The sequence below is a fragment of the Durio zibethinus genome, chromosome 12 (assembly GCF_047325235.1).
Source record: "Durio zibethinus cultivar Kanyao isolate XHJ-2024 chromosome 12, ASM4732523v1, whole genome shotgun sequence".
In the NCBI taxonomy this organism is placed as follows: domain Eukaryota; kingdom Viridiplantae; phylum Streptophyta; class Magnoliopsida; order Malvales; family Malvaceae; genus Durio; species Durio zibethinus.
Genome location: NC_143173.1, coordinates 129,461 through 141,244, shown reverse-complemented (window position 1 = coordinate 141,244; position 11,784 = coordinate 129,461). Strand labels below are relative to the sequence as shown.

At 34.1% G+C, this 11,784-nt stretch overlaps 2 protein-coding genes across 2 annotated transcripts; one reads left to right on the top strand and one right to left on the bottom strand.

The window, feature by feature from the left end:
* Window positions 1–629: 629 nt before the first annotated feature.
* LOC111297721 (Golgi apparatus membrane protein-like protein ECHIDNA) lies at window positions 630–3,184 on the bottom strand. The gene is made up of 6 exons (XM_022892360.2): window positions 3,025–3,184; window positions 2,486–2,542; window positions 2,189–2,392; window positions 2,039–2,098; window positions 1,828–1,954; window positions 630–987 (listed from the first exon to the last, which is right to left on the bottom strand). Exons 1-6 carry the CDS (start codon window positions 3,037–3,039, stop codon window positions 899–901), a joined length of 552 nt encoding a protein of 183 aa, XP_022748095.1. The 5' UTR covers window positions 3,040–3,184; the 3' UTR covers window positions 630–898.
* Window positions 3,185–8,647: 5,463 nt separating this feature from the next.
* Window positions 8,648–10,840, top strand: LOC111296264 (galactinol synthase 2-like). The gene is made up of 3 exons (XM_022890466.2): window positions 8,648–9,247; window positions 9,794–10,114; window positions 10,228–10,840. Exons 1-3 carry the CDS (start codon window positions 8,918–8,920, stop codon window positions 10,597–10,599), a joined length of 1,023 nt encoding a protein of 340 aa, XP_022746201.2. The 5' UTR covers window positions 8,648–8,917; the 3' UTR covers window positions 10,600–10,840.
* The last annotated feature ends 944 nt before the right edge of the window (window positions 10,841–11,784 follow it).

Below are 11,784 nucleotides of genomic sequence, written 5' to 3'. Positions count from 1 at the left end.
TTTTAATATAAAAATTTTTTATAATTTTTTGGTGATTTGATTTTGATGAATAATTAAATATAAATAAATATATTTTTTAAATTTACGAGATATCAGACTAACTTAAAATTCATTAATGTATATTTGTAAAATATTTTTCTGTTTTACTTGATTAAAAATCATTGATATAATAATAATTATGCGATCAGATAAAATAACAAATATATTATAGTTCATGAATGCTATAAAATCACAGGTAATAAAAAATTATAATTGAAAAAATTATTATAATGAATTATTTTTTTTTCACTTTTTATCGAAAAATGATTATTAAAATTCTTTTTTTTAATTAAGTTTAATTATCCAAATAAAAATTATATATATTTTCTTTTCTTTTAAAATTTTTTTTTTATTAATATTTATCCAAAGATAAGTGATACAGATTTTGAGAGAGAACTGTGTCCTTCCATGACAAAGGAAAATGGTGTCCGAATCTAAGAAGGAAAAGCATAAAAGAGAATGGATTAAACCGTTTTTAAGAAAACGCTTTAATATATTCTAGAATGGATCAATCATATGAGAGAGAGAGAGAGAGAGAATGGAAAATGTAAATGCTATTGTTTGCCTCTTTGATGCCCAGGGAAGAGAAGTTGAAAGAATTGAAAATCAATAACATCTCAGGAAAGACTGCAATACATCATACAGACAACTAATATATAGCAAGTGAAAGAAGATTTATTATTGACACTTTTTTTCTGAGAGATTCATTATACTACAAAAATATTAGAGGTAACATAAAAGACGTCCGATTTGTAACCCTAGTTCACAAAAATGGTTACATGCCACACTTCTCAACTTCTCCTTCTCTTCGAGTGCATTTTCTTTTCCATGTCATTCTTTGTATTTTACTTTTGAATATTCAGACAACACTAAATGCTGATTGTATAGTGGAAGAAAATCTCGACGCAATGGTCTGGGAGGCAAACTGTTGAATCTGCTTCTTGGCATCTGAAAACAATATTTTATTGTTAATTTACAGGGTGAAAAATAAGCCGAAAAAAATATGCAGGAGAGAAACAAATTAATTAGGGATAGAAACATTGCAAATTCTGTTGCATCCTAAATCCCAATTTTCCCAATATTTTACTGAATGGACCTCATGGTGCCTGTTAAAAAATGGTACATGCACTCCAATCTCACCAACTATAGTCTTGATAATTAAAGTTCATCACCTATATCATTACTCAAACTAAATATATAGGAAGAAACAAATCAAAAGTTGAAACCTGCAACAAACCAAGAATATGTGTGCAAAGAAAAGCAAATATATGGTAGCCAATGTTGGGTTTACACCAAGTATAGTCACTACCCCTGATGGTCGATTTCCTTATGCAATCTAATAGCACCAATCATGCAGCCAAATGAAAGGTAAAAAATGAAGGACTATATTTTTCTTCTTCCTCTCTTAAAAATTGAGATCATTACAGTATCCACAGATAATCATAATTTGCTCAAGGAAACATGTAAGAGGCAAGACAAAACTAGCTATCTAAATATCCAAAAGATATTTAAACTAAGTTATAAATTTAAACTGGGAAAACCTTTCACCTATAATGAACCTATCTTGCATCACATACAACAAATATTCACTTGGAAACTCGTCTCTACTCAAAATTTTCTTGGCATCATAAATTATTTTAAACTAAGTCATAATTAAGTTATTAATCAGGATGCCATTTCCTTGTCTCAATTTAGTGAAAAAGTTACATAAAATAGCTAGACTATGGCTAAAAGTTATACTAGATAACCCTTTCAACCAAGCATTGTTTATCATAATAAACAACAAACCTTTGCGACATTTTGTGAAGCCAACTATATTTGCAATGCTGAGAGTCAAGCAAACTCCAACAACAAGGAGATAATCAGCTTCAAACCTTATGAGAGAGAATATTCCAAGCACAATCCAAGCAACTGCCTGAAAAATTAAATAATGAATTAATGACTTTATCATTTGGGACATAACTCTATTGGTATATACTAAAGCAAGGGATAAACTTACTGAAAGGTAAAGGGTCCACCAAAACAGCCATGAATCCTTCTTGTTCATCCGGGCCAAGGACTAAAGTAGACAACAACAAGGAACAACCAAGAGACTTGGTAATGTTATACATGAAACTACATATATGGTTTGGTTAAAGGAAACACTCACCTCTTGGTCAAGACATTCAAATCTCCACACACTCTCACCAAGATCATTAATTTCGTTCCACCACCTCAAACCAACTAATATACGTCCACTCACATTCTTAACCACCCAAAAATCAAGGGCAGAAAGAAGAACAGTCACCACAAAAATGATCACAAAGTTGTCGAGAAAGAGAGCAGAAAGGATGTAAAAGGCCAACGCTGCAGCCTGTAGGAAACAAGAAACTAAACATCAAAACTGCAAAGGGCATAAAATCAGATTCACCAGATCAAGATGATTAGAGGCACAAAAACAATTGACCTTGAAGAGAACATGAAAGAAACACGTTTTGGGGTTGGCATAATTTTCACCAGGAGGCTGCACAAAGGAATAAATTTAAAATCATCAGAAAGAATCAAACAAATACTCTTAAGCCCCAAATAAACAGTTGGCTTTCGAATTAGTAACATTTCTATCTAATTTTCATGTTCCAAACAAATACACAACGCTAATAAACAGTGGTAATTAAGCTTGTTCAATTCACCATCTTTGTTCCACCAAATTATTGAAGCAACACAAAGTTGAAATTTTTTGCAGGCCAAAGTTGGATATCAGGATCTACCTTGAACAATCAAGGGTTGTTTACGAAGATTTATTAACAAATGGTCAGTTTTCTTCTGTTTTTTATGATCAACTATACAAAAGGGTCCCAAAAGACTCAGATCTAGCAATCAACCAATTGAATAAGACCAATAATACTAAACCCACAAGCGTCATACCTAGAACAAGTAATAACAAACCAAGGAAATCTGATAAACTAGTAAAAACAGAAAAAGAAAGGGAGAGATGGATGGACTCACCTGACTAAAATCCATTGTGGGAGGATGCAAGAATTTGATGGGTTTTAAATCTTTTGGCGAATTTACAGGGATTCAATACAAAAATTGATTTTTTTTCAATTTTTTTCAGAGAAATTTTTCTTGAGCTTGTCTTGGTTTTCTTTGTAGATGCAGCTAAAATAAGGGTTATTTACGAAAGAAGGTCCCTAATATCGGAGGAATTACTCTACAAACTCAATTCTCAAGTCTTTTATTTACCACCCTAGACCCAATGGAAAAGCTTTTTCTACTACTATTACTACTAAGATTAAGATAGCAGAATTAAAAGCTTCTTTGACATTAATCAATTTTTTAGTAGTATTGTATCTCCATTTATTTTCCTGCACTAATTATAATAAAACTAGACATTTTTAATTTTTTTTAAATAAATTAGATTTAGATTATTGTGGCAAGCATCTCAAATTAGATCGTTTGTTTATATTGAAGGGAATGGTTTTGAATAAGTAGTTTTCTTTTCTGATTAGCTAAAGGTTGGTTTGTTTTATTTTTTTTTTCAAGTATAATGTACTTCTCATTCTTTTGGGCTTTAGGAAGAAGACAAAATCAACATTAATAAACTGAGACCACATGATTGGGCAAGAACATTTCCCCAGTTTAGTTTACTATTGACCTCAGAAGTCCTTGAGCTCGGAAAACAAATTATGATTGCTGATTAGACTCCAACTCAAGGTCATTCAGGCACGCTGCCGCCTAGACCTTCCAAACAAAAAGTGTTTTGAGTTTGATGAACTAACTGATTGTTTGGGCTTGTTTGTTTTGGCTTGTGGCACTGTTCCATTGTTTTACAATGCAATGCAACACTCCAATTGAATGGGAGGGAAGCTGCCTGTGGATATAACCAAAGTGAGGTTGGACATTGTCTTAACCTCATTGTTTGTTAGGACATAGAACAAATCCTGAATTACTAAATGTATTTCAAATTTCAGTTGCAACTTACACGCAAAGCAAGCTTAGGCTTAGGGAGCGATAGAGAGTGAGTGAAGCAGCATGTCATAGCTGGACTTCTTTGAGGCCTGTCTACATATATGGCCCTTTGAATTACAATCCTGTTGAAGAATGGTCCTTCCACCAGCAGGGCACCCTATTCCAATTCCCAACTCTGGATTGCAAATAACCCAACTTGGTCATGTAAAGGTTAGTGAAACTGCAAGCCTCCTGGCCACTGCATGTTTGCTATTTAAGTTGCACATGGATGTCACTTTTAAATGTCTCTTATATCTATTTCAGAAAATAATTTATCTTGTTGAGTTGCAAGTTTTACTATGTTTTATAAGAAGCATAGCACCTGCTTCCTAGTAATTAGTTGGAACTTGGAAGGATCCAATATGGCACCTAGACAGTCAGTTAAGTCTTCCTGAGTCCTGACACATATAATGGTCAGCACAAGTACTATTTCTCCAAGTTGCTTCCGATCCATGTAGCCAAAATCTAATGTGCTTGTCCAATAAAGTTTCTGTTGTAGGATAAGCAATTTAAATGATTTTTATCCCTTGCGATATTGAGTGAGAATGATGAAACATAGTTGTAGAACTCCAGGTTCTTGGTAATGAAAAAGCCAGAAAGCAGGTACTCAACATTTCAGGAGAAAAATATGTCACTTTTGATGGATTAGCTAGGACATGTGGCAAGGTAATTCCATCCTTATTTATTTTTTTTTTGCTGAATTGATAAGAGTACATGAGAAGAGATTAAAGTCCACTGAATACTACTTACTGCATTTGCTATTCTCCACCCAAGCAGCTGGATTTCCTGAACCGGAACCCCGAGGAGTTTTACTTAGGTAAAAAGAAGGCATTCCCATTCCGCGATTAGGTAAATCTTGACAAAAATTTCATTCACAACTTCAGAAGAATAAAGTAAATAAATTACTTTTAAGTCTTTGCAAGAAAGAGAAATTGAAAGGATAAGGCTCCATTTGATTGGATGGAGTTTATGTTCCTGAAGAAACTTGAATTCCTGGCAGAACACCTTGTTTGAAAATTTCATTTGGCTCACCTTTCTCATATATGCTTATTTTTCAAATTTACAAAATGGCAGAAGTTTCGTGAGAAATGCTAAAACGTCTGTTCGTATTGCTATCTGCATTGGTCAAGAGTAGAGACTTTTCATTGCAAATTTCTCGCCATAGTCACATCAGAAATTAACTATCAAGTTACGTTTTCCAAAAAATAATAGACCTTTAGGCTGCAACTTTCTTATGAAATAGTGGTGACTTGGTCCATTTTGGTTTTAGGAACAAACTTGGCTGCAGACCAAGTGACTAGAAATTTACATCAGACAATTTTTCAGAGTAATTTTCTTGCCATAGTAACATCAGAAACTACTCCCAATCTCTTATGGTTATAGCAACAAGATGGACTGCAGAGTACAGACCAAGTCATTGTATTAATCTACATCAAGGAACATGTTTTAATAATATCATCATCACCTTGTTCATTTATATATAGATGATATATATAATGCAGCATTTCTTTGCATCAATTGAGAAAGCAAAGCACGTGCGGGGATGGAAATCTGAATTTGACCTGCTGGAAGGACTTGCAGACTCGTATACATTCAGGAAGGAGGCTGATTCTCAACTGATGACATGATACTTGGCAAAAGCCTTGTTCTCCAGGCATAGACCATTCATCTCATCACCATAAAATTTTGGCGTTGTCATTTCTCCCTTATATTTCCCTCAAGTTCGTATAGAAAATGTTTAACTGATATATATATGCACTGTTTTCCCTCAATTTGGAATGTGGAATTGTAACCAGGCCAGTGGCATCAGCCCCTTTCTAGCATCTAAAGCTATCATTTTCAGAACCTTATAGAATTAATACTAATCTTATTCAATATCCAAAAAAATTTTCTTCAGCAGAACTTCAAAGTTTGGATGTTCTTCAGCACAAAAGTTGAAGTATAAATTTGCACAACATCAACATCGGTGGAATTGGACTTTTCTTTGCCTATGTAAGATAGACATATAGTCTTAACTGTTAACAGACACTACATGGTTACTGTCCTAATCCATCAAGCTTTGGCAGACTAGGTGTGTATAGACCGGAGAAAGGTTTGAGATCTTTAAGTGAAAAGTTCACTGAATTTATTGAACCTTGTACGCTCGAGCAATTACTAAAGTTTCAATTTTTAAAGGATAAAGGAAATGGAGAGATATGTCGGCAGACTTTTTTGTCATGGTATGGGCTAAATCAGTGTGACAATACCTTAAAAACACGTAGAGTCCAAAGGCCTTATTGGATCCAAAAAGCAATGGCCTGCTCTGAAACAACAGCCTCTTGTAATCCTGACAGTGTCATCCAATCCAAGTTCCGACACCAACCAACGAACAAGGAAGCCAAGAATTTGACAATGTCATTAGTTAATGCCGACCACGGGTTAGCAGTTGGCAAAGCAATGGGGTTTTCACATTTTGCCCACCAAATTAATGTAGATAGGTAGAGTAGTTAACAAGTTACTATCAAAGAAAGTCTGACGTAAACTTGCCCCCACATTATCCGGAGAATTAAGAGAGAAAAGTACGCTTAGATTTTTCACCTTTAAAAATAATTCTTTGGTGATATAAAGCGTAAACTATGCCAAAGATGTGACGAGTTAGTGGCTAAACTTAAGGAAAAAGAAATCCCCACCCTTTAATAGTTTCCTTTATCCTTGGATAGCAGACCAAAAGTAACGATACAAATTCGATTAAGAAAAAACACAAGAATTTTATAATATATTCTCGTTCTAAAAGTCAAAAGTCAAAAATTGAAGATTATTTTAAAAAGATTATCTTAGAAATTTGGTCGGTTAGTCAAAAATCAATAAAACAACATTATCGCTAAATATTAGGTGATAAAACATTTCATTATCTTAATGTAATTGTAGGCCATGTTTGGAGTAACTAACTTAACTAGAAAATTAAAAAAAAAAAAAAAAAAGTCACGGCAATGGCTCTGATTGGAGTCATTAGACCATTGATTCAAACAAAGCCACCTGACAACAGTGCTGACACATGGCATCTGATAACCCCATAGGGACCGACACACAAAAGATGTAGTGGACCCTACGTGACTTTGCCAATAAAAATAGAATAACAACAACAACACCTCTGAGGAGGCCACCTGGCTTCCAGTGGATTACGTGGCTATACCACAGTGGACCCCGAACCACCCACGTTGAAATGCGCCACGTGTGATCCGAAATCTACGTGGATAATTTCCTTATGGCTTTTGTGCGGGGGGATATGGCCTTAGTCGGTAGATGCCGGGTGGGGGTCGTTAAGCTGTGAATAAAATTTTAACTAAGCCTCTTTCGTCTTTACTTTTTTTTCATTTTGTTTTTTTGTTAAATCAAAGTAAGCGTCGTACATTTGCAACCCAAAAAAAAAACTTCATGAGACTATGATTTTTCTTCCACCCTTAATATAAGGGTAAAATTAATGAATAAACAAAAGACGTTGCATTAAGAATCACCTCTAAAATTGAAGTGTTTGGTTGATAGATATATTAACACAATTCTATTAAACAATTAATTTATGTTTAATATCTAAAATTATAATAAGATATGATAAAATAATATTATGAATAATATTAAATTAAATAATATTATCGTATTTTATATTTAATATATATAAATATTATAATAAGATAATTTATTAATTTATTAAAATTATTTTTTTTTAAATTTATATAATTTTTAAAAGTATAATTAAACATGTAAATTTAATCTAAAAAATTAAAAATAATCTTCTCTACTTGAGAAAGATTAAATAATTTTATGTCAAGAAAATATTAATCATCTTCGTAATCTTTATCTTTATCTTTAAATACAAATTAAATATGATATAAGATAATTATTATCTTATCAATAATTTTATATATCAAATATGAGTTCTAGATATATAATTGCAGTAAAAAATAATAATAAAATATCTTTTATTTCAGCTTTTTTCCTTTGTTTTAGTTGGTTGATTTGTACCATATATATAACAAATTTGGGGAAAAATCAAATTATTTAGGGTTAGACAAAGGTAGCCTTAGATATGTGTGATATTAAAAACTCGTCTAAAACCATATAAATATAGTATTGAAAGTGTTAATCAAAGAATTGATAGGGGCGCGCTCCTGTTCAATGAACATGGAATGGAACAAATATTAATTAGGGAGGGTATATTCTAGTATCAATATAATATTAAATTTCGCTAATAAATGAATTCGCTCTTTCCTACCACTTTCCTTTCGTGCACCGTCCATTTCCAAAATTTAATCTCTCACTAATTGCTAGATTAAATATTTTCTCAATCTGATCAGTCGTTGGAAGCTGACAACTGATCAAAGATACACCAAAACCACTCCTATTTACACTCACCGTAAACGCCCCCTTAGCCTCTTCTTTATCCTTAAGGCTTAAGCCATAAGGTAAGCTTAACAGTGTTGGTCAAAGAATCAATATATACGTGGATTTCACTACCTTAGTCATTAGTTAGTCACACCTCACAATCTTACTTTTGCAACACACAGAACAGAAACGGACTCCTTTAATTTTATAATTATTATATTTCACAACATCATAAATACTTTTTTTACTACAGTAAACCAATCCATTTCCTACATAAACACCCCTCCCCCCCTACCTAAGAACCTCACTCAAGCCACAAACAAAGTTTCTCTTACATACCATACAGCCACTTCTCTCAAATTAAATTCCTACACTCATTTTCCTTCCAACCAATCACTCTTAGCACCTTAAACACCGAGACACACACACACACAAGAAAACAAAAAAAAAAACTCGTACCCTTTTTACCCTATAAGCAAAGCATATTTTTTTTCACATTTGTGATCGAAAACCCGTTATTCCGGTTACAAACATGGCACCAAATATCACCAATACCAAAGCTGTCAAGATAACAGCCAAGGCTCCAACCCCTCCTCCCAAAAGGGCTTATGTTACGTTCTTGGCAGGGAACGGGGACTACGTTATGGGCGTGGTGGGGTTAGCCAAGGGACTGAGGAAGGTTAAGAGCAAGTACCCACTCGTGGTGGCTACCTTGCCGGACGTGCCAGAAGATCACAGAAAGATTCTGGTGGATCAGGGGTGCATAGTCAAGGAGATCGAGCCTGTATATCCACCTGAGAACCAGACCCAGTTTGCCATGGCATACTATGTCATCAACTATTCCAAGCTGCGTATCTGGGAGGTATGTTTTTGCATGTGGTACTGTTATACGTAACTTTCTGTCGATTTTTTTTTTATCTTGTTTTGGGCTCATGGGAAAGATCTGGGGATAGTGCCACGTGTTACGAATAGTTATTTTGTTAAGGTTGTTTTTGGAACTTCAGTTAAAAACTTGTTTGGTTTGTTTTGGATTTTCCGAGAATATGACAAGTATTTCCTTGTTGTCATACGATGTTTCAATTTTCCAAACTACTATGGAAAAAATGTTTTTCGTTTTCCACTTTTTCATTTTCTTGAAGTGGAGTTGGGTAGGTAAACAAGCGAGTCTCATTTCCAAACTTATGGCAATACATGTCTAACTGTGTATATGCTTCCTCTGCTTAATTAATAGTAAGAGTTTTTCCTATCCTTATATTTTGGCATAAATCAAAATTTTAGGCCTTTTTCATGGGGTTATTAAAAATAAAAAAATGTGTGATTAAAAAGATGACCTTTTTGGTAAAAAATTTGTCGGATCCTACAAATTGAATAACTTTCTTACTCTTTATATATATAATTCAAATTGCAGTTTGTGGAGTATTCCAAGCTGATATACTTGGACGGAGACATCCTAGTATTTGATAACATAGACCACTTGTTTGACATGGAAGATGGTTACTTCTATGCTGTGATGGATTGCTTCTGTGAGAAAACCTGGAGCCACACCCCACAGTACAAGATTGGCTACTGTCAGCAGTGCCCTGATAAGGTCCAGTGGCCTTCTCAGCTGGGTCCTAAACCCCCTCTCTACTTCAACGCTGGAATGTTTGTGTATGAACCCAGCCTTTCTGTCTATGATGACCTCTTGAGTACTCTCAAAGTCATCGCTCCTACCCCTTTTGCTGAGCAGGTAAGAATTAAATTCCACGTCGAATTTTGTAATTTGATACTTAATAATTTCCCGTTCTCAGTCCTGATTCTGATGTCTTGTGTTATTATTATTATTATTATTTGTTTTTGCAGGATTATCTGAACATATTCTTTAGGGACATTTACAGGCCCATCCCTCCAATTTACAACCTGGTCATGGCCATGCTATGGCGCCACCCAGAGAACATTGAGCTAGAAAAAGCCAAGGTTGTTCACTACTGTGCTGCTGGCTCCAAACCGTGGAGGTATACTGGCAAAGAAGAGAACATGGACAGGGAAGACATTAAGACGCTGGTGACAAAATGGAGGGACATTTACAATGATGAATCGCTCGACTACAGAAATGCTGTGGCTTCTGTTGAAGAAGAAGCTGATGAGGATGAGCAAACAGGCCTGCAACCATTTTTGGCAGCGTTGTCAGAGGCTGGCGTTGTTCACTATACTAGCGCCCCATCCGCTGCTTAAAGTTTGTGGCCTTTGGTGGCGATATAGATTACTATACACATAATTAGTTGTTTAGCGGTGTAAATGTGTTCTTTGTGCCTTTCTTAGTAGTTGTTTTTCTGTCCTTCCCTTTTTAAATGGACAGATTTTATCAGGAACCTAAGGACTATTGTCCTTGTGGTTGCTTTATTATATAAATGAATATTTCTAGTTCTGTTTGTAAACGTTTTGAATTTAAATTATATAAATGAATATTTCTATACTGGGATATATTTCTTAAATTTTGTAGTTCATTCAATGAATTTGACAATAAGGATCATAAGTTAATCGGGAGTTCCTCACTAATAAAATTTTCTGACAGCGTTTACAGAGGTTGGACTCCCTTAACTTCATTAATTTCCAATTCTATCTACCGTTTAGCATCAAACTAACTCTTGTACTATTTATTAGGAGAGAAGAAGGCCGTTTAGCATCAAACTAACTCTTGTACTGTTTATTGGGAGAGAAGAAGGTTAAGGACTGAAAAAAAAAAAAAAAGAAACTAGGACAAGGACTTTTTAAAGGGTACAAACCAAAACGAGAAGATTTAAAAATTAATAAAATGGTAAATAGTTCAACTATTTTCAATGCTTTGTAGCATGGCGTTGGCTTTCCTTTCCTTTCCATCTGTATGGAATCTGGATTCTCTGTATGGGGAAAGGTTGATCGGTTCTTTACTTGGGTTTGGAAGTTAATATTAAAAGTTAAAACGGAGAAAATGAATCTTGGTTGATCCAGTATTTCATGAGAATGGGTTTCTCCTCTAGATTGTATCTATGGATAGAACAAGTACTGTATGAACACATTGTGTAATTTATGAATGTAAGCTTTGGTGATTATAAAATGTCGACAATTCATTGTTGTACTATATATTATTCAAGTATGATCCCAATATCCTGAGAGTGACATGGTCATTTTAATTTTGTTTATCCAAAAAAACCATCTAATAACATGTTTCAAAAAATTTAAAAAAAAAAAAATCAATCAACCATCATACAAAACAACATATATAGTCTTTGGCCTATTGGTTCAAGTACTACAGTATCCCTTTAAGGGTGAGATGTTGGATTTGAACATCAATAGCATTTTCATTGACGAGGGCATTACCATGACCATCTTCAACAAAAAGGACATTGATCAGATTCACATGCAATTAACTGTAGGGAT

What these genes read in the sequence shown, in the direction of transcription:
- LOC111297721 (XM_022892360.2), bottom strand. An exon ending in TCTTTCATGTTCTCTTCAAG is followed by an intron (nt 2,393 to 2,485) that starts GTCAATTGTTTT and finishes TGTTTCCTACAG; the next exon opens with GCTGCAGCGTTGGCCTTTTA. An exon ending in CTTCACAAAATGTCGCAAAG is followed by an intron (nt 988 to 1,827) that starts GTTTGTTGTTTA and finishes TATTGTTTTCAG; the next exon opens with ATGCCAAGAAGCAGATTCAA.
- LOC111296264 (XM_022890466.2), top strand. Translation starts at nt 8,918, where the DNA reads ATGGCACCAAATATCACCAATACCAAAGCTGTCAAGATAACAGCCAAG. An exon ending in CCAAGCTGCGTATCTGGGAG is followed by an intron (nt 9,248 to 9,793) that starts GTATGTTTTTGC and finishes TTCAAATTGCAG; the next exon opens with TTTGTGGAGTATTCCAAGCT. An exon ending in CTACCCCTTTTGCTGAGCAG is followed by an intron (nt 10,115 to 10,227) that starts GTAAGAATTAAA and finishes TTGTTTTTGCAG; the next exon opens with GATTATCTGAACATATTCTT.